At 46.0% G+C, this 22,444-nt stretch overlaps 1 protein-coding gene and 1 long non-coding RNA gene across 2 annotated transcripts; one reads left to right on the forward strand and one right to left on the reverse strand.

Annotated features, from left to right (window-relative positions):
- Positions 1-95: 95 nt before the first annotated feature.
- On the forward strand, positions 96-11,482 carry LOC132207320 (uncharacterized). The gene is made up of 2 exons (XR_009443433.1): positions 96-150; positions 11,212-11,482. It is a non-coding gene; the product is annotated as an uncharacterized LOC132207320 (long non-coding RNA).
- On the reverse strand, positions 2,733-11,514 carry rnaseka (ribonuclease, RNase K a). Its single transcript, XM_048524215.2, has 3 exons — positions 11,367-11,514; positions 7,045-7,124; positions 2,733-4,296 (listed from the first exon to the last, which is right to left on the reverse strand). The coding sequence occupies exons 1-3, from the start codon at positions 11,442-11,444 to the stop codon at positions 4,152-4,154; spliced, it is 303 nt and encodes a 100-aa protein (XP_048380172.1). The 5' UTR covers positions 11,445-11,514; the 3' UTR covers positions 2,733-4,151.
- Between the last annotated feature and the right edge of the window lie 10,930 nt (positions 11,515-22,444).

The following is a 22,444-nucleotide window of genomic DNA, read 5'->3' on the forward strand; positions in this document are numbered from 1 at the left end:
CCCAACGTCACTGGAACTGGATTGACCAATGGAGAGAAAACGGGGAGGGCGGGGCCCATGTATGATCGACGCCTCTATTAACCAATTGGAGTAGAGCGTGGACGGGAATCGTTGGAGGCGGGAAGATGTCCAATCAGATCTGGCAACCCGGTATGTACAAGTTGTCCAGTTGTCTTGTAGTATATGTATAAAGTGCTGACATTTCTTTCAGTGCCATTTTCCGCTTAATTTGCCATCAGAAAATAACACTTTGTTTCATTAACAACGTCATGTACCCGCCATCTTATCATGTTAGATATGTGCCTGGGTGTGGACAGGTAACCAGGCAATGGGGGAAGGTCATCCGAAACCTGACTGCCAGCCTATCATCCCTGGCTACACATCGCACCTCAGAGAGGCAGCACTCTGTGATCATGGTAGGCCTTGGATGTTGATTTGATTTAATTTATTGTTGTCACATGGAGCTAAGTACAGTGAAAATTGTTGTTTTCCCAGGAGAATGGGAAAATCATAGCAAACAAGGACATACAGATTCCGCTTAGTCAGAATAAGGCTTACAAGGTTGCACCTCACAGGAGGCATGCAAAGCAAGATTAACATTGACACAAGCAACATTATTTGAAGTTACTATAGTGTGGAGCTAAATGAATACAGGTCAGAAACATCAGACTCTGATGAAGGGTCCCAACGTGAAATGTCAACTTTCCTGCTTCTCTGATGCTGCCTGACCTGCTGTGTTCCTCCACCAACACACTGTATTGACTCTGACTCCAGAATCTGCAGTTCTTGCTATCTCTGATTATTTGAAGTCAGAGTCTAATAACAGCAGGGAAAAAAACTGTTCTTGAACCTGTTGGTGCTTGTGCTCAAGCTTCTGTATCTTCTGCCTGTCAGAAGAGCTAGGAAGAGAGGATTAGAGTTCTGTGGCTAAGGACTGCTGGTGTACATCATATATATTTTCCATTACTTGTGCATCACATGGGCTGGATGAACATTGAAAGGCAATATAAAATAGATGGTACAGTTCTAAAGGGTTTGCAGGAGTTGAGGGACCTGAGCAGAGGTATGCGTGCCCAGATAATTGAAAGTGAATATCAGGCAGAAATAGAGCAGTCAGGATACAGTGTCTTCTGCTTTATTAGTAGGGGCATAGAGCAATGGGGTGGTTTTGAACTTATGCAAGACATTTGCCAGACTTCAGCTCAAGTATAGTATACTGTTCTGGGCATCACATTATCGTACAGACGTGAATGCATTGGAGAGAATGCAAATGTGGCTTACAAGAACAGTTTGTTAAATTCATTCACAGGGTGAAGACATCACAGGGATGGACAATAAATGCCAGCCTAGATAAATTACCCGAGGGCAGTTAAGGCTCAACTACTGCTATCGTTCTGGAGTTACATTAGGCCAGACCAGTAAAGGATGGTAGTTTCTTTCCCTGAAGGGCAACAGCAAACCAGATGGATTTTTCCCAACAGTTGGCAGTGGATTCATGGTCATTAGACTAGATTTTTGTTTTTTTAAAATTGGAATTCAAACTCCACCATCTGCTGTGTCAGGATTCAAACCTTGGTGCCCAGATATTACCCGTGTCTCTGGATTAACAGTCCAGTGATACTAGGTCATTGCCTCCTCAAATGGTTCCAAGGATGAGGAACATCAGTCAGGAGGATATATTGAAGTTGACATTGTTCTGTTTGGAGTGACCTTCTGCTGATAAGAGATTTGATAGAGGCTTCATAATGATGAACAGGCTGAATTGAGTTGCTAGAGAAAAACTATTCCTATTTGTATAAATTAACAAGAATGAGAAAGTATAATGTAATTCACTAAAACAGCAATGGTACAGTGAGGAAAGATGAAATATTTAGGTTATGGAATGCACTGCCAGGAGGTGGAGGGAGGTTGAATTGAGGCACTCGAGGACATTAGATTAGAAAAAAAAAGTGTGCGAGAATATGGGAGGAAAAGCAGGACATTGCCTTTCGTGAGCATTACTACCTAGTGCCAATGGCCTAGTGGTATTATCTCTAGACTGTTAATCCAGAGACCCAGGTAATGTTCTGAAGACCTGGGTTTGAATCGTGCCATGGTGGAATTTGAATTCAGTAAATATCTGAAATTAAGAGTCTAATTTTGACTGAATCCATTGCAAGTTGTCAGGAAAAACCCATCTGGTTCACTAATATCCTTTAGGGAAGGATATTGCCATCCTTACTAGATCTGGCCTGGCCTAGCCTACATGAGTCCAGACCCATAGCAACGTGGTTGACTCTTTAATTGCCCAGAAGGCAGTTGAGATAGGCAGTAAATGCTGGCCTAGCCAGTGACATCCTCATCCTGTGAATGAATAAAGAGGGATAACAAATGCTCATTTAACAAGGCATGCAGGCACAAGGGGCTGAATGTCCTCCTGCAACATAACAGCTCCATGATCCTAACATCTTTGCAGCAGGTTGGATTTGAACTAAGGCCTTCTAGTACAAAGGTAAGGACATGTACAGGACATGCAGGGGCTCAGTGGTAATCATAATCCCACAATGACATTAAAATTTAAATCAAAGTTGCTTTTGAGATTTTGTCTTTCATTACATTGCCTCTGAGGGTGTGTTAATGACGATTGACAATTAACTGCCAGCCACATAGTTACGTTACAGCTTAGAATCATTGTTGTCATACAGCACAATCAGGCTGTCTCTTTACAGACTCAAATGACAAAAAAGCTCAAATACCGTGAATTTCATCCATTTTATTATTCTAAAATTTCAAATAATGGATCATTTACATTTGTTTTCCACAGTTACATCAACACAAACTACTCAAATTATAACTTCAAAAAAAATGACAAAAATAAAAGTTTCTCATGAACAGACAGGGCCTCGTGACTCAAGGTCCTACATTAATATTTGTAGACTTCTCTTGCTATGAAAAATTGGTTGTGAAATAATGGAATTGGAAAGGAAATGGGAATCTTCTGAAATCACTCTCTAAACACATCCGGATGGGTCAGTGACTGACACTGACTGATGTGCAATACAAGCGTCAATGTTTCTCCTCCCCTCTATTTCTGCAAAATTAGAAAATTATTTAAAGAGATTCCAATTTTCATCAGGTAACAGAAACCGTAGTCCAGATCCTTGCTTTGCCTGTGCTTCCTTCACAAGATTAGTTTTGGTCCTGAAAACAAACACTGGGGTGAAAGATGGCCAGGGAAATTCCCCTGCCCTTATTCAGCAATGGTTAGGCCTCGAAGCTTTAGTCCAACTCCAAGCAGGCCTATTACCATAGCAACAAGAGTACAACACCTATAGAATGCCAGAGGGATCTGACACAAAGTATGGAGAATCTCAGCAAGTCTGGTAAGCATCTGGGGAGACAAAAAACAGTTAATGTTGAGTTCAACACTATTCTTCTTTGGAAACGAAGAGGAGTCATACAAGACTTGGAGTGTTAACTGTTTACGCCTCCCGTGGATGCTGCCAGGCCTGCTGAGTTTCTCCAGAATTAGTTTTTTTTAAAAACTTCAGACTACCAGCATCTGCACTATTTTGCTTTTACACAAATTAATGTGCTGACCACCCCAAAAGTCCTGCGAGACAGTCCTCCCCTTCCTTCTAACCACTAACTCCAAAAATAAAAGCATCACAACAGTCCTGCCACCAAATGGGATACATTCCTTCACAGTAGAGTATCTAGGAAGACAAACTAGACGTTCACAGTTTCAACACCACAGCCTATTCTTCCATCCCAACCTCACCCACTCCGGCAACAAAATGGCTTTGACGTTGTCAGGCTTCAAAGTACCACCAAATCTGATGCGGCTTATGTGTGACCATGTAATGATGAATACACAACTTGGAAGGATTCCAGAGGGACAATGAGAACGGGGCAAGGGAGGTGAAAAGAAAAAAGTCTTTCAACAAGAGGTTCCCACAAGAAAGTTTTCAAGCAAACACCTTGTAACATTTATTCAGACACATCTGAATGCCACCCACCACCACATCATTTAAATTTCAAGTACAATTTTATTTTTGTTTCAACAATTGATGAGAGAGGGAGAGAGAGAGAGATCTTTGAATATTTAAAAAAGGTAACAGCAGTTGCTTGGGTTAGAGGGTGGCAGCACTTTAAATAAATAATGAGATGTCTTAGCGCACCAGATACTCCTTGCGTTTGTTAAGGCGAATCTGACAGAAGGAGAACCCTCCCAGGACAATGTAGATTCCAGCTGCAATAAAGCAGTTGTAGCTGACTTGCTCGTAGATTCGATAGATTCTCTGTGGAGCATCAGTGCTGTAAGTGGATCACAAAAAGCAAGGAACCAGTTAGATACAAAAGTTCGAGCTCTAATTTTAACATTGCATGTCCCCCTCCTGCTGTAGCTTCACAACACCCTCCTCTTTCGACCTCCAAACTTTAACAGCCCTCCTCCCCTTCCTTCAGTCCCTTGGAGTCCATTCTCAAACAGATCATTGTTTGTGAAACATCAATACCACAGGAATCCAAGTGGGCCGTTCAGCTCCTCTAGCCTGCCTCAGCTCTCAGGAGTGCATGGCATTATCTACATAGATCATGGAAACAGACCCTTCAGTTCTTGCCAAGATAACAAAGAGTGAAGCTGGATGAACACACCAGGCCAAGCAGCATCTCTGCTTTAATCTTGGATTCTCCAGCATCTGCAGTCCCCATTATCTCTGACTTCAGTTCTTGCCAACCAGTTTTCCAAACTTAACTAGTCCAATTTGCCTGCATTTCATCCATATCCCTCGAAACCTTTCCTATCCCTGTACCTATTCAGATGCCATTTAAATGTTGTAATTATGCCAACCTCTGACTTCCTCTGGCAGCTTATTCCATACAATCACCACCCTAGGGTAAAGTTGCCCCTCAACTCCCTTTTAAATTTTTCCCCTCTCACCTTAAATCTATGCCCTCTCATTTTAGACTGTCCTGGGGGAACAAAACCTTGACTATTCACACTATTTATTCCCCTCATGATTTTATAAACCTACACAAGGTCATCCATCAGGCTCCGACACTCCCTCCAGGGCAAAAAAAAAGTCCCAGCCTATCCAGTCTCTCCTTTTAATTCAAATGCTCCAGTCCTGACAACTTTCTTGTAAGTTTTCTTCTGCATCCTTTCCTGTTTAACAATATCCTTCCTAGAGCAGGGCAGCTACAATTGTACACAGCACTCCAAATACAGCTGCTCCACTTACCTATTCTGCCTTCATATGCCCTTGCTGATCTTTCCAGAGAAAAATTCACCGATATTGTCCTGATTACATCCCTTTCCCCAGCTTGGATAACCTTTTTTGGTGTTGGGGAAGGGGGGGAATGATGGGCAGGCAGTAGTGTTCCAGACTACCTATAAACCTTCTGCAAAGAAATGCATTCATCCTCCAGCCCAAGCTACAATCTTAAGGTTTAGTATTCTGAGGAAGAGTCATACCAGACCAGAAACGTTAACCTGTGTGTCTGTGTCTCTCTGTGTCTCCATCTCCATCTCCTCTCCCCCCCACCCCGACCAGATCTGCTGAGTTTTTGCAGCATTGTTTGTTTCATATTTCCAGCTCCTGCAGTGTTTTGCCTTTATAAAAAGTTAGACCTCCTTGGTTTGGGGTCCCTCCAACAGATGGAGGAGTTTCTCTCAATTAAACAAGCCAAATCTTTAATCATCTTAAAATCTTTCCTTGTTCATTCCTTGGTTTGTATCTTCTGACTGTAGAAGATCAAGTCTGACAATCTAACTTGAAAACCCCAGTCTCCTTCCACCAGACTGGTAGAGAACACCCTCCAGGAGTCATATCCAGAGTCCAGAACTAAACACTATTATGCCAAACAAGAGTCAACAACTGCAATCCTACATTATGTCCTCCATTTTACAGGGGGCATCAAAGCTTCCCCGAAATCACACAAGATCCAATTGAGTCCTCAAGTCACCAACCAGCAGAGATAATAAAGTGTGGAGCTGGATGAACAAAGCAGGCCAAGCAGCATCTTAGGAGCACCAAAGCTGATGTTTCGGGCCTTGACCCTTCAGAGAGGGGTCGAGGCCCGAAACGTCAGTTTTTGTGCTCCTCTGATGCTGCGGGGCCTGCTGTGTTCATCCAGCTTCACACTTTATTATCTTGGATTCTCCAGCATCTGCAGTTCCTATCTCTGACCAACTGGCATCGGCATCTTTCAAAAAAAATTCATTTCTAAAGCTCTTGCCCACGTTTTCAAAACCCTCCACAGCCCCTCACCTGCTCTGTATATCTGCAGTGTTTCTCTGGCCCAGAGATCTTTGTGATCCTTCAGGTGTGGTCAGCATCTGCTGTGGTTTTAATCTCTTCACCATTAGGTGCCGTGCCTTTAGATGCCCAGGTCCTTCAAACCTTGCTGTCCTTCAAACCGACACAGACAAGAGGTTTTCCACCTCCCCACCACCACCTTGCAGGAGAGTCAAGGATCAGAGGGCATAATCTCAGAGGAAAGGGTAGCCCAGTTAGGACAGAGATGAGGAAATGTTTCTTCTCTCATGAAGTAGTGAATCTGCAGAATTCTTTATTACAGAGGACATTCAAGTCTGGGCCATTATAAAAATCATAGGCTCCCTACAGTGCAGATAGAGGCCATTTAGCCCATTGATTCTGTACTGACCCTCCAAACAGCATCCCACCTTATTTTCTTAATCTTAATTATTAGATCTACTTGAAAGATGGAGTGGACTCAGTGGCTGGATGGCTTACTTCTGCCTATTAGATCTTATGACACTCGGACTAAATTCACTTAGCCCAATAACACTCTTGGGAAATTGTATTTATTCAGCACCATAAAGAGATCTCCATTTGTATTTATTGGTATCTAACTTTGACCCCCTTAATTTAAACCAGAACTGGAATACATTCACAGCTGTGTGTCTCACTGGTATTTATTGCTCATCCTGGTGATGAAGAATTTACATGCCCATTAGTGGCCAGAACCTGTGCCCGAGTTCAACTTGATTGCTGGCCTTCCAACAGCACCTCTCAACATTACCTCCCCAAATGCACTCACGTAGTAAAGTCTTCCTCAGTTAAGGGAACATCTTCAATCAGAACAGCCGAGTGGATGTTGAAGAAGATTCCCAGTAGGACCTGGAACACACGTTAAAAACAGACAGGTTTGAAAACAGAATAGCACCACCTTAAACTCTTCACTCCCAAAGCAGGGAGTGCCACATCACACTAATTCAAGAACAAGTCTTTTGGCCATTAAATCCATGCCAGCCCTCTTTAGATCAGTTATGTTCCCCCACTCTTTTCATCAGTGGCCCTACCTCTTTATTGCCTTAGGCCACAAGATGGAGAAACAGGAGAGACCTTGAACCTGGGATAGAGATAATGGGAACTGCAGATGCTGGAGAATCCAATATAACAAAGTGTGGAGCTGGATGAACACAGCAGGCCAAGCAGCATCTCAGGAGCACAAAAGCTGACAGAGGGGTCTAGGCCCGAAACGTTAGCTTTTGTGCTCCTGAGATGCTGCTTGGCCTGCTGTGTTCATCCAGCTTCACAATTTGTTATCCGAGACCTTGAACCTGCCTTGCCATTCAACAGAATCATGGCTGATCCGACATTCCTCACATCCACTCTTCTACCCTTTCCCCATAACCCTTGATTCCTCCATTGACCAAGAATCTCCAACAACCTTCAATTAACACAAGGACTCTACCTCCATTGTTCTGTCTGTGGCAAAGTATTCCAAAGACTCTCAAACGTCAGAAGAAATTTTTCATCTCAGTCTCAAGCCGGCACCCCTTTATTCTGAGAATGTGCCCTCTGGCTCTACACTCTCCCATGAAGGAGCCATTCTCTTAACATTTAGTCTGTCAAGCCCCTTAAGAACGTATTTCAATGACATCACCTCTCATTCTTCTAAACTCCAGTGAATAGAATCCCAATCTGTTTAACCTTTATTCAAAGATAATCCATCTGTCACAGAGATCATCCTAGTGACCCTTGAAGTGCCCATTGCATTTCCGTTTGAGCTCATGCATCACTTCTGCTTACACACAAGGACAGCGAGTTCCAAGTCATTTATCACACAGTATTTAAAAAACAAACAAACATGCTTCCTCACACACAATCTCCACCACCCCCCCCCCACCCCCCACAACCCTTCTCCTCTCTGGAATCATAGCCCATTCTAATTTATTCCATAACAGGGTCAAGAGCAGCTTCCATTCTCTTGGATTTTTTTTTAAAACCCACCTTTTATGAATTCAGGACATCCCAGTCTCGGGCTTCATGATGATCAGCGTAATAGCAATCTTTATTTCCCCTGGTCAGCGGCAGCAATGTTTAGATACAAGGATTGGGGAAGAAGAGGAGGTTGCTGTTTTGTGAGAAATCTCCCATTTAAAAAAAGACTCCAGGGCTCAGCTTCCCAAATATTTTTGCACCATGATTTTGAGGCTCAAAACATTGTTGTGACCCGCTCAGTGAGAACAGACAGAGCAGGAGCTGAGGGACCAGGCACACAGCTGTTGTAACTCTGACAGTTCCAGAGGCTATTTCTGCCTCAGAGCTCAGGATCCCCAAATACCAGCTTGCCTGTGCTAGAAAGTGGAGCGAGTATAGATTTAGAGTTTTTTTTAAAATACACGAACACTCGATGGGCTGAAGGGCCTCTCTGTACCGCATAATTCTGTGATCTCACTCAGGGTCCCGACCCCAAGTGCGGGAACCCTAGCTCAAGGTGACAAAGTGATGCCATTGTTAAAAGGAGGCCTTTCCAGGCACACCTTGAATTAACTGTCAGGATTAGATTAGCACCCCTCTTAGAAATAATATTCAATTATGTTGAAGATGTACTGGATGTTAATGAGGCCTGTTCTGGTCACCATATCATGGTAAGGATGCTATTAAGCTGGGAGAGGGTTAAGATGACATTTACCAGGAATTAAGTTTTTGAGTTATAAAGGAGAGGCTGGAACTTTTTTCATGGAGCGTAAGAGGCTGAAGGGTGACCTTATAGAGGTTTATAGAATCATGAGGGGATAAAGGTAAATGGTAGGCATCTTTTCCTTAGAGTGGGGGGATTTCAAGACTGGGGACATATTTTTAAGATGAGAGCAGAAAGATTTTAAAAAGATATGAGGGGCAATTTTTGTTTAAACACAGTGGTTCGTGCATGGAGTGAACTTCCAGAGGAAGTGTTGGATGGGTACAATTATAACATTTAAAAGACATTTGGATAAGCACATGAATAAGAAATGTTTAGGGGGACATCGGCCAAGCGCAGACAGGTGAGACTTGTTTAGCTTGGAAAGATGGTCAGCCTGGATTAGTTGGACCAAAGGGTCTGTTTCCATGCTGTATGGCTCTATAGAAACTAGAAGCAAGGACAGATTACTTCATCTTTTGAGCCTACTTTGCTGTTCAATATGATCATGGCTGATCCTCCATCTCAATACCAGGTCAGTTTTCTCCTCATACCCATCGCTGCCTTTAGAGCCTAAAAAGACCTAGCTACAAAGGCAACTAAACAGGAAACATCAAGCTCCCATGACATTCCACTTCTGTTCAGCCAAGCTGTCTGTTGCTGCTTGCCTCTTCTAGTGTGCCTCTCCACACCACACAATCTCTCAAGGACTTAGTCAATCTCCAGAGGACATCTCCTTGGTGACCATATACAGCCATGACCAGGGAACATTGAGATTAAAGAACAGAAACTAACGTTGCAAAGACAACGCCTTTCTAGGGGAGAAGGCTTTGATAGAGCATGCATCAAACATTATTTGAAATCAACCCAAAATGTTCCTTCCACTGGCTTTACAACATGTCACCATTCATTGATCAAAGTAGTACATGCCAGCTGAGTCTGGGTATTATTTACAGTTTGTTTGCTAACATTCCTGTGAAGGAAGCAAGACACTTTCCTGTGTTAAATGCATGTCATAAGCAGAATACATTATTGTTCCAGGCACTACAGACTGAACACATCACCTTGAGATCTAGCACAGACCAGTTTGTTTCCCAGAACCTGGCCTCAGCTGGCCAGCTCTGGCGAGTACCAATTCAGGATGAGCAATTGGCACATCAGTCATTCCTACCCATCGTTCAACCCCCACAACTAAATCCACATGTATGGACGTAAGACAAGGGCATGATTCAACTCCAACAGTTTAGCCAATATCAGAGTTGGAACAAAGACAGAAGGCATGACTGAGAAAGAATCTTGTGCACAGCCAGAGACTAGGATCCTACACTAATATATCACTGTTCACGACATCAGAGTCTGCCAAGGTGGTCACAATGTAACTTTGGACTTATAGTAAGCTAAATAATTTGACAAAGCACCACAGAATACATGCATACAATGCAGGCACATGTCCCACACTCAGGAAGCTGAAGGCACAGAAATAAGCAACAGCTGTCCATCAAAGATCCCTGTTGGTAGGGCACAGTGTATCATCACAAGTTCACATGGTAACCAAGATGGCACTGGAGAATAGCAACTTTGAGTACAGTGAAAAATGCACATGTATTTGTATATTTGAGTATATCTGACAATAAATTCTATTTCTAATTCTCCAACTGATCTCCAGAAAAATCCTAGGCACCACTGCCCAAGCCTTAGGTATGGATTCACCCTGTATGAACAGCTGAGATGTTCAGCCTGCTAATGAAAACTTTAAAATGGAGATAACAAACATGCACCACCACTCTACCAATCTCCTTCAAACTCCTCCTGTATCTCCACCAGTCTGTCTCTCCTATCATACACACACCTCTCATTCACTCCATCATTATCTGCCCTTCATCCATTCCCTCTCATTTATTCTGTCTCTCTGTCACTATCTGTCCCTCCCACTCTCCAACACTCCACCCTCCCCAATCTTTCATTTAGCCCTCATTTTATCTCTATTATTACCTTTTCTCCCACCCCTCCAGTTTTCTCTGTCTCTTTCTCTCTCCCCCTAATAAAACCTAGTTTTCTGTTGTTTTTCTCTCTCTCTCCTCCCCCCCCCCCCACACTTGTCTCTTCCCACCCTCACTTATTCTTTCTTCCTTAAATCATTTACCTCTCATCATCAGTCATCTCTCCCTCTCTGTTTTCCCTGGTTTCTCTCACCCTTTCTATCTTCCTTTTCTTTTCCACGTGCCTGCTATAGTTTTCTGCACAGCTGGCTTCCCTCACCAGATAATCTAACCACCCAAAACCTCTTCCCCAATTCAGCCTCTGGATCTCCATCACCAGATTCTCACCGAGGGCAGTCCCAGGAATGGAGGTATGGGCAATTAGGCCCAACAGAGATGAAGGTGACACAAGCCGTGTCTTCACCTCCCCCCCAACGTTTAGTTTGGACTGGACTGGGATCGAATTGGACTCACCAACATAATCACTCCCCAGATACTGAGGACAATGCCACAAGCTGCCAGCTTCGGGCCACAGCACAGTAAAGAAGCCATCTCCTAGTGCCCAGGTCCAGCCTCTTCCGGAAGAGAAATGTTACAAACTCCAGCTGATTGTGAAATGTAGCAAATCCTGCATCGTCCACTGACAAAGAGAGGTGGTGAACATCGAAAAACAAATACAACAGGGAAAGAAAAGACAAGCAATCAGACACCTCACAAACGCAGCTCTACTTATGTTAATTTCAAACTTTATTACAATTTTTACTTAATAACAGAGATCACCTTTCTTTCTTAAATGATGTCGAACTGAACCTTTACTCCCCCTTCCCTGCCTGTAAAATGGTACAGTCACTGCTGGATCACATGATCAAATGAGCTGTCATGTGATTTTTTTTACAGGTTGAATGTGCTTTCGATGTCATTGTTTGAAATAGCGGGTGTGGGTTTTTGCTGAGTCTTTATAATTACATATATTTCACTAAAAATGTTGATATTTGTTATTCTGTTCACTTTTGAAAAATGACATTGTTTGTTGATCAAAATCCTCGTGTTCCTAGCATAAGTATTTCAATTTATTTCATTTGATGCAAGACATTGTCCTTTCTGTTCCTCATTAAGCTTTTACAACAGTGAATCAGAATTTTGGGCATATCTGTGTGCGTGCATGTGTGTGTGTGTGTGTGTGTGTGTGTTTTGTGGATTCCTTCTTTCTCTGTTGTGCAAAAGTTGCTTGCGCTCAGTCTAAAAAGTGGCCTGGAATTGTCCACTTGTTAAACACCCTCCGACTGCGCTTAAACAATCAGCTGAAAGCAGCCGAAGAAGGAACTACGAAAAATATCACATCTTGGACAGAGTTTGCAACCTCAAGCCTATATCGATTTTCCGGAAGGAGTTGGCAAACATCACAGGATTACAAATCCAGGGGCCCGAGTTTAATGCTGTGGGGGACACTGGTTTTAAATCCCACTACAGGCTAATGGAATTTAAATTCAATTAATGTTTGTTTTATTTATTTTCACATGTATTTTGTTGCAAATTACAGTGAAAAGTGTTGTATACTGTTGCCACTGTCCAGTGCCATCTTACAACACATAAGCCTACACAAAAACATAAGAGTTGGTGCACAAATGTCTTCTGGGGTAGAAGTGACCTGTGTAAGAAGGGTGGATCGCGCGTGAATTGGAAAGGGACTAATATAATGGTGGGGAGATTTGCAAGAGCTGCTCAGAAGCATTTAAACTCGTAAGGGGGTGGGTGTATCCAGGGAGATAGTGAGGAAAGAGATCAGTCTGAGGCTAGTGCAGTTGGGAAAAGGAGCAATTCAAACAGTCAAGGCAGGCAGGAAGAAAGCAGAGAATGAGGTAGGACTGATAAACTGCATTTATTTCAATGCAAGAGGCCTAACAGGTAAGGCAGATGAATTCAAGGCTTGGTTGGGAACATGAGACTGGGATATCATAGCAATTATACAGACACGGCTCAGGGATGGACGGTACTGGCAGCTTAATGTTCCACATTATAGATGCTAAAGGAAGGATGGGGGGGGGGGGGGGGGGCAAGTGAGGATGGGGTGTGGTGTTTTGATTAGGGATAACATTACTGCTGTACTTAGGGAGGATATTCCTGTGAATCCATCCAGGGAAGTTATTTGGGTGGAACTGAGAAATAAGAAAGGGAAGATCACCCTATTGGGATTGTACAATAGCCCCAACAGTAGTCAGCAGGAAGTTGAGAAACACATTTGTAAGGACATCTCAGTTATTTATAAGAGTAATAGGGTGGTTATGGTAGGGGATTTTAACTTTCCAAACATAGACTGGGACTGGCAGTCTTAAGGGCTTGGTTGGAGAGGAATTTGTTAAGTGTGTGCAAGAAAATTTTCTGATTTGGTATGTGGATGGACCTACTAGGGAGGGTGCAAAACTTGACCTATTCTTGGGAAATAGGGCAGGGCAGGTGCCTGATGTGTAAGTGAATTGAGCACTTTGGGGCCAATGACCATAATTCTATTAGTTTTAAAATAGTGGTGGAAAAGGATAGACCAAATCTAAAAGTTCAAGTTCAAAATTGGAGGAAGGCCAACTTTGACAGTATTAGGCAAGACCTTTCAAAAGTTGATTGGGGCGGATGTTTGCAGGTAAAGCGACAGCTGCAAAATGGGAAGCTTTAAAAAATGGGATAATGAGACTCCAGGAACAGTATGTCCTGTTAGGGTGAAGGGCAAGGTTGGTAGGTGTAGGGAATTCTGGATGACAAGAAAAATTGAGGTTTTGGTCAAGAAAAAGAGGAAAGTAGAGGTCAAGTGAATCCTTAGAAGAGTATAAGAGGGAAATCAGGAGGCTAAAAAGAGCATATGAGATTGCTTTGGCAATAGGGTCTAGGAGAATTCAAAGGGATTTTACAAATAAAGGACAAAAGGGTAACTAGGACGAGAATCGAGTCCCTTAAAGATCAGCAAGGCCACCTATGTGTGGAACCACAGGAGATGGGGGATGTACTAAATGGTATTTTGCATCGGTGTTTTGGCAGAGAAAGATACAGAAGATATAGAATGTGGGGAAATAAATAGTGGCGTTATGAAAAATGTTCACATTACAGAGGAGGTGGTGCTAGAGGTCATAAAACACATAAAGGTGGATAAATCCCCAGGAACTGATCGGGTATACCCTAGAACTCTGTGGGAAGCTAGTAAAGTGATTTCTAGGCCCTTTGCTGAGATAATTGTACAATCGTTAGCCGCAGGCGAGGTGCCGAAAGGCTGGAGGTTGGCTAACATGCTGCCACTATTTAAGAAAGGTGGTAAGGAAAAGCCAGGGAATTGTAGGCCAGTGAGCTTGATGGTGGGCAAGTTGATGGAGGGAATCCTGAGGGATAGGATTTACATGTATTTGGAAAGGCAAGGACTGATTAGGGATAGTCAATATGGATTTGTGTATGGGAAGTTGTCTCACTAACTTGATTGAGTTTTTTGAAGAAATAACAAAGAGGATTGATGAGGGCAGAACATGGGTCATGATTTCTCAATGGACATTCGACAAGGTTCCTTATGGTACACTGGTTAGCAAGGTATGCCACATGGAATACAGGAAGAACTAGCCATTTGGAGACAGAGCTGGCTTAAAGATAGAAGACTGAGATAGATGTGCCACAATGTTCAGTGCTGGATCCACTGCTTTTTGCTAAGTATATAAATTGGATGTGAACATAGGAGGTATGGTTAGTAAGTTTGCAGATGACACCAAAATTGGAGGTGTAGTCATCAGCAAAGAAGGCTACCTCAGAGTACAATAGGATCTTGATCAGATGGGCCAATAGGCCAAGGAGTGGCAAATGGAGTTTAATTTAGATAAATGTGAGGTGCTGCATTTTGGAAAGGTAAATCAGGGCAGGACTTACACACTTCAGGGTAAGGTCCTGGGGTGTGTTGCAGAACCAAGAGACCTTGCACTGCAGGTTCATCGTTCCATGAAGGTAGAATCACAGGTAGATAGGATAATGAAGAAGGCGTTTGGTATATTTGAGTTATTGGTCAGTGCATTGAGTATAGGATTTGGAAGGTCATGTTGCAGCTATACAGGACATTGGTTAGGCTATGTTTGGAATATGTGTGCAATTCTGGTTTCCCTGCTATAGGAAGAATTTTGTGAAACTTCAAAGAATTCAGAGAAGATTTACTAGGATGTTGCCAGGATTGGGGAGTTTCATCTGTAGGGTGAGGCTGGATAAGCTGGGACTGTTTTGTCTGGAGCTTGGAGACTGAGGGGTGACCTTATTAGAGGTTTATAAAATCATGAGGAGCATGGATAGGGTAAATAGACAAGGTCCTTTCCCCAGCATGAGGGACTCCAAAACTAGAGGTGCTAGGTTTAAGGTGAGAGGGGAAAGACTTAAAAGGAACCTAAGGGGTAACGTTTTCACACAGAGGCATGTATGGAATGAGCTGCCAGAGGAAGTGGTGGAGGCTGGTACAATTACAACATTTAAAAGGCATCTGGATGGTATATGAAGAGGAAGGATTTAGAGGGATATGGGCCGAATGCTGGCAAATAGGACTAGATTTATCTAGATATCTGATCAGCATGGACAAGTTGGACCAAAGGGTCTGTTTCCGTGCTGTACATCTCTATGACTCTATGAACAATAAAGGCATAAAAATGAAGTGTCCAACTTTACACTTGTTAAGTGCTCCTTCATGGGCCATGAGCCGAGTGGCCAGGCACGAGTCCCCTTCACCATGCTGCCGCTGGAACAAAAGTCACCACTCTTCAGCACCGTGCCACCTCTGCTGACGTCCTTGCCATGATGAATCCTCACCGGACCTCACCAACACTAACATTGCGGGGTACCGCACTGGCCCAAATTTGACTCCACCATCGCCATGAGTCTGATTTGGGTCCACATCTCCGATGCCACTGATGTCGCCAGGACTGGCACTGTGTCCGAACTCAGCTCCGCCATGTCCTCCATGAATCTGCGCTGGGCGCAGATGCCACTGGGAACCCAAACCTGCTTCTGCAGCTGTAACCATGAGTTGGTGCTAGGACTGCCTGGATGATACAGAAGCCACTGGGAACTCAAACTCGTTTCCAAGACCACTGCCATGAATCCACACTGCTGGACCTACTCGAGCCTGTGCTGCTGGGCCATGACCAAGATCTTCACCAAGAAGTAAGTGAAATAAAATAGAAGAGAAAACAAACAAGAGGAGAGGAACGAAGAAAATGTAAAGAAAAGCTGACAGAGCGGACAAGCCTGGGCCAAGAAGCCCTACTCCACTGCCATCTTACTTGAAATCTGGAATTGAGAGTTAGTCTCAGGGATGACAACCTGACAATTATCATCAATTGTTGTAAAAACCCGTCTGGTTCATTAATGCTCTTCGGGGAAGGAAATCTGCCTTCCTTCGACTGTTTAGCCTCCTCATGACTCCCAGACCCATTGCAATGTGGTTGACATTTCACTCTGAAAATGCCTAGCAAGTTAATCAGTAGATGGGGCAGTCAGGGAATGGGCAACAAATGCTGACCAGTGATCCCCACACCTTGTGAAAGGATATGGTGTGAGTGGGTTCCACCAAGATCAAAGTAATTTAGTATGGTTCAGGATGTCCATTTTCTGTCCAAATTAAAACAGTGTGTTGAGGAAACAATCGGATGTTTATTGCGGGTATTTACATATTTTGTGACAGTGACCTACGTTACTACTCGGGAACCAGTGGGCATCAATATAAGATGTTTGACAAAAGAAGCAATGGCAACACGAGAAATGGGCTTAATACAGCAGATGGTTAGGATGTGGACACACTGCCCAAGAATGTGGTAAAAGTAGATTGCATCAAAGATTTCAAAAGTCAGTTGGATAATTATTTGAAGTAATCTTTGCAGGTCTAAAGGGAAAAGGCATGGGGTAGATCTCAGTGTGCTGAACTTGTAGTAATATGACATGAATATAATGGGCTGAACGGACTCCTTCTGTGCTGCAAACATCCTGTGAACTATTTCCCCAAGTAGATGCTTCATTGCTGGCGCAGCTAATATATGTTGTCCACCCCCAAGACCCCTTGTGTGACTTATTGGACCATTTCACAGGGCAGTTGTGAGTTACCACATTATTGTGGGTCTAGATTCACATGTAGGCCAGACCTGGTAAGGACGGCAGATTTCCTATGTTGGATTTTGGAAGGTAAAATGCTTGGGAAGGGGCAGAGTGGACACATCAGAAGGCGTCTGTCCCCTTAGTATTTGTTACTCCTCACCAACCATCCTTGTGAAGGTGGTGATGAGCCTATAGTCTGTGTGGTACAAGGATACCCACAATGCCTTTACAGTGGGAGTTACAGACATTTGAACGTGACACAGTGAAGGAGAGGCCATTATATTTCTGAGTCAGGATGGTGTGTTGCTTGGAGGGGAGGCCTTGCGGGTGATGGTGTGTCTGCTGCCCTTTTCCTGTGGCTGGTAGTGGTTGTGGATTTGGAAAATGTTGCCAAAGGAGTCTTGGGGAATTGTTGCAGAGCATCTTGTGCATAGTATCTACTGCTGGCACTCGAGTAGAGGGATTGAATGCTGAATCAGAATTCCACAGCACGCATTTAGTATTTTTGTCACAATAGTTGTATAGTTAACCCTTTACTCTAAACTGTCTTTAGTCCAATACAATATAATAAAATGTGAGGCTGGATGAACACAGCAGGCCAAGCAGCATCTCAGGAGCACAAAAGCTGACGTTTCGGGCCTAGACCCTTCATCAGAGAGGGGGATGGGGGGAGGGAACTGGAATAAATAGGGAGAGAGGGGGAGGCGGACCGAAGATGGAGAGTAAAGAAGATAGGTGGAGAGAGTGTAGGTGGGGAGGTAGGGAGGGGATAGGTCAGTCCAGGGAAGACGGACAGGTCAAGGAGGTGGGATGAGGTTAGTAGGTAGCGGGGGGTGCGGCTTGGGGTGGGAGGAAGGGATGGGTGAGAGGAAGAACCGGTTAGGGAGGCAGAGACAGGTTGGACTGGTTTTGGGATGCAGTGGGTGGGGGGGAAGAGCTGGGCTGGTTGTGTGGTGCAGTGGGGGGAGGGGACGAACTGGGCTGGTTGAGGGATGCAGTAGGGGAAGGGGAGATTTTGAAACTGGTGAAGTCCACATTGATACCATATGGCTGCAGGGTTCCCAGGCGGAATATGAGTTGCTGTTCCTGCAACCTTCGGGTGGCATCATTGTGGCAGTGCAGGAGGCCCATGATGGACATGTCATCAAGAGAATGGGAGGGGGAGTGGAAATGGTTTGCGACTGGGAGGTGCAGTTGTTTTTTGCGAACTGAGCGGAGGTGTTCTGCAAAGCGGTCCCCAAGCCTCCGCTTGGTTTCCCCAATGTAGAGGAAGCCGCACCGGGTACAGTGGATGCAGTATACCACATTGGCAGATGTGCAGGTGAACCTCTGCTTGATGTGGAATGTCATCTTGGGGCCTGGGATGGGGGTGAGGGAGGAGGTGTGGGGACAAGTGTAGCATTTCCTGCGGTTGCAGGGGAAGGTGCCGGGTGTGGTGGGGTTGGAGGGCAGTGTGGAGCGAACAAGGGAGTCACGGAGAGAGTGGTCTCTCCGGAAAGCAGACAGGGGAGGGGATGGGAAAATGTCTTGGGTGGTGGGGTCGGATTGTAAATGGCGGAAGTGTCGGAGGATAATGCGTTGTATCCGGAGGTTGGTAGGGTGGTGTGTGAGAACGAGGGGGATCCTCTTGGGGCGGTTGTGGCGGGGGCGGGGTGTGAGGGATGTGTCGCGGGAAATGCGGGAGACGCGGTCAACGGCGTTCTCGATCACCGTGGGGGGAAAGTTGCGGTCCTTAAAGAACTTGGACATCTGGGATGTGCGGGAGTGGAATGTCTTGTCGTGGGAGCAGATGCGGCGGAGGCGGAGGAATTGGGAATAGGGGATGGAATTTTTGCAGGAGGGTGGGTGGGAGGAGGTGTATTCTAGGTAGCTGTGGGAGTCGGTGGGCTTGAAATGGACATCAGTTACAAGCTGGTTGCCTGAGATGGAGACTGAGAGGTCCAGGAAGGTGAGGGATATGCTGGAGATGGCCCGGGTGAACTGAAGGTTGGGGTGGAAGGTGTTGGTGAAGTGGATGAACTGTTCAAGCTCCTCTGGGGAGCAAGAGGCGGCGCCGATACAGTCATCAATGTACCGGAGGAAGAGGTGGGGTTTGGGGCCTGTGTAGGTGCGGAAGAGGGACTGTTCCACGTAACCTACAAAGAGGCAGGCATAGATTGGGCCCATGCGGGTACCCATGGCCACCCCCTTAGTCTGTAGGAAGTGGGAGGAGTCAAAAGAGAAGTTATTGAGGGTGAGGACGAGTTCGGCTAGACGGATGAGGGTGCCGGTGGAGGGGGCCTGGTCGGGCCTGTGGGACAGGAAGAAGCGGAGGGCCTTGAGGCCATCTCCATGCGGAATGCAGGTGTATAGGGACTGGACGTCCATGGTGAATATGAGGTGTTGGGGGCCAGGGAATTGGAAGTCCTGGAGGAGGTGGAGGGCGTGGGTGGTGTCACGGACGTAGGTGGGGAGTTCCAACAGTCCCTCTTCCGCACCTACACAGGCCCCAAACCCCACCTCTTCCTCCGGTACATTGATGACTGTATCGGCGCCGCCTCTTGCTCCCCAGAGGAGCTTGAACAGTTCATCCACTTCACCAACACCTTCCACCCCAACCTTCAGTTCACCTGGGCCATCTCCAGCATATCCCTCACCTTCCTGGACCTCTCAGTCTCCATCTCAGGCAACCAGCTTGTAACTGATGTCCATTTCAAGCCCACCGACTCCCACAGCTACCTAGAATACACCTCCTCCCACCCACCCTCCTGCAAAAATTCCATCCCCTATTCCCAATTCCTCCGCCTCCGCCGCATCTGCTCCCACGACAAGACATTCCACTCCCGCACATCCCAGATGTCCAAGTTCTTTAAGGACCGCAACTTTCCCCCCACGGTGATCGAGAACGCCGTTGACCGTGTCTCCCGCATTTCCCGCGACACATCCCTCACACCCCGCCCCCGCCACAACCGCCCCAAGAGGATCCCCCTCGTTCTCACACACCACCCTACCAACCTCCGGATACAACGCATTATCCTCCGACACTTCCGCCATTTACAATCCGACCCCACCACCCAAGACATTTTCCCATCCCCTCCCCTGTCTGCTTTCCGGAGAGACCACTCTCTCCGTGACTCCCTTGTTCGCTCCACACTGCCCTCCAACCCCACCACACCCGGCACCTTCCCCTGCAACCGCAGGAAATGCTACACTTGTCCCCACACCTCCTCCCTCACCCCCATCCCAGGCCCCAAGATGACATTCCACATCAAGCAGAGGTTCACCTGCACATCTGCCAATGTGGTATACTGCATCCACTGTACCCAGTGCGGCTTCCTCTACATTGGGGAAACCAAGCGGAGGCTTGGGGACCGCTTTGCAGAACACCTCCGCTCAGTTCGCAAAAAACAACTGCACCTCCCAGTCGCAAACCATTTCCACTCCCCCTCCCATTCTCTTGATGACATGTCCATCATGGGCCTCCTGCACTGCCACAATGATGCCACCCGAAGGTTGCAGGAACAGCAACTCATATTCCGCCTGGGAACCCTGCAGCCATATGGTATCAATGTGGACTTCACCAGTTTCAAAATCTCCCCTTCCCCTACTGCATCCCTCAACCAGCCCAGTTCGTCCCCTCCCCCCACTGCACCACACAACCAGCCCAGCTCTTCCCCCCCACCCACTGCATCCCAAAACCAGTCCAACCTGTCTCTGCCTCCCTAACCGGTTCTTCCTCTCACCCATCCCTTCCTCCCACCCCAAGCCGCACCCCCCGCTACCTACTAACCTCATCCCACCTCCTTGACCTGTCCGTCTTCCCTGGACTGACCTATCCCCTCCCTACCTCCCCACCTACACTCTCTCCACCTATCTTCTTTACTCTCCATCTTCGGTCCGCCTCCCCCTCTCTCCCTATTTATTCCAGTTCCCTCCCCCCATCCCCCTCTCTGATGAAGGGTCTAGGCCCGAAACGTCAGCTTTTGTGCTCCTGAGATGCTGCTTGGCCTGCTGTGTTCATCCAGCCTCACATTTTATTATCTTGGAATCTCCAGCATCTGCAGTTCCCATTATCTCTGATACTATTTTAGTCCAATACATTCTGCCTGTAATGCAGTGGCTGGAATGATACCCACCATTCCAACTGTGGTTTTTATATAACAGGTTAGTGAAGGTCTTGTGACACAACTAGTTGAGCTCTTGTCTTTGAGACAGAAGCTCTGGGTCTGAGTCCCATTCCAGGATTTGATGGTCAAGGCAGATGTGTTTTTAACAGGCTCACTATGAGCTCATAAATCCTTCCAATGCAACTCCAATGGACAACAGTAACAGCAGGATAGGTTCCAGAAAGGAAATTGAAGCCTTTACCCAACATACAAATGAAATTGCATGTTTCCATAGCAACTCAGAACCCCTCAGTGAACTGCAAGACGTTAATATCATTCCACTTGACAACTAACTGTGAGTTATCAAGGTTTCCTTTAGCTCCAGATCTATATTAAATGCTCATATTTCATATTATTTACAAATGCAGGCAATCCGACCCCACCACCCAAGACATTTTTCCATCCCCACCCTTGTCTGCCTTCCGGAGAGACCACTCTCTCTGTGATTCCCTTGTCTGCTCCACACTCCCCTCCAACCCCACCACACCCGGCACCTTCCCCTGCAACCGCAGGAAATGCTACACTTGCCCCCACACCTCCTCCCTCACCCCCATCCCAGGCCCCAAGATGACTTTCCATGTCAAGCAGATGTTCACCATGCACATCTGCCAATGTAGTATACTGTATCCACTGTACCCGTTGTGGCTTCCTGTACATTGGGGAAACCAAGCGGAGGCTTTGGGACCGCTTTGCAGAACACCTCTGTTCAGTTCGCAATAAACAACTGCACCTCCCAGTCGCGAACTATTTTAACTCCCCCTCCCATTCCTTAGACGATATGTCCACCATGGGCCTCCTGCAGTGCCACAATGATGCCACCCGAAGGTTGCAGGAACAGCAACTCATATTCCGCTTGGGAACCCTACAGCCCAATGGTATCAATGTGGACTTCACCAGCTTCAAAATCTCCCCTTCCCCCACTGCATCCCAAAACCAGCCCAGCTCGTCCCCTCCCCCCACTGCATCCCAAAACCAGCCCAGCTCGTCCCCGCCTCCCTAACCCGTTCTTCCTCTCACCTATCCCCTCGTCCCACCTCAAGCCACACCTCCATTTCCTACCTACTAAGCTCATCCCACCTCCTTGACCTGTCCGTCCTCCCCAGACTGACCTATCCCCTCCCTACCTCCCCACCTATAGTCTCCTCTCCACCTATCTTCTTTTCCCTCCATCTTCGATCCGCATCCCCCCTCTCCCTATTTATTTCAGAACCCTCTCCCCATCCCCCTCTCTGATGAAGGGTCTAGGCCCGAAACGTCAGCTTTTGTGCTCCTGAGATGCTGCTTGGCCTGCTGTGTTCATCCAACTTCACACTT

Source organism: Stegostoma tigrinum, chromosome 45, assembly GCF_030684315.1.
Source record: "Stegostoma tigrinum isolate sSteTig4 chromosome 45, sSteTig4.hap1, whole genome shotgun sequence".
In the NCBI taxonomy this organism is placed as follows: Eukaryota; Metazoa; Chordata; class Chondrichthyes; order Orectolobiformes; family Stegostomatidae; genus Stegostoma; species Stegostoma tigrinum.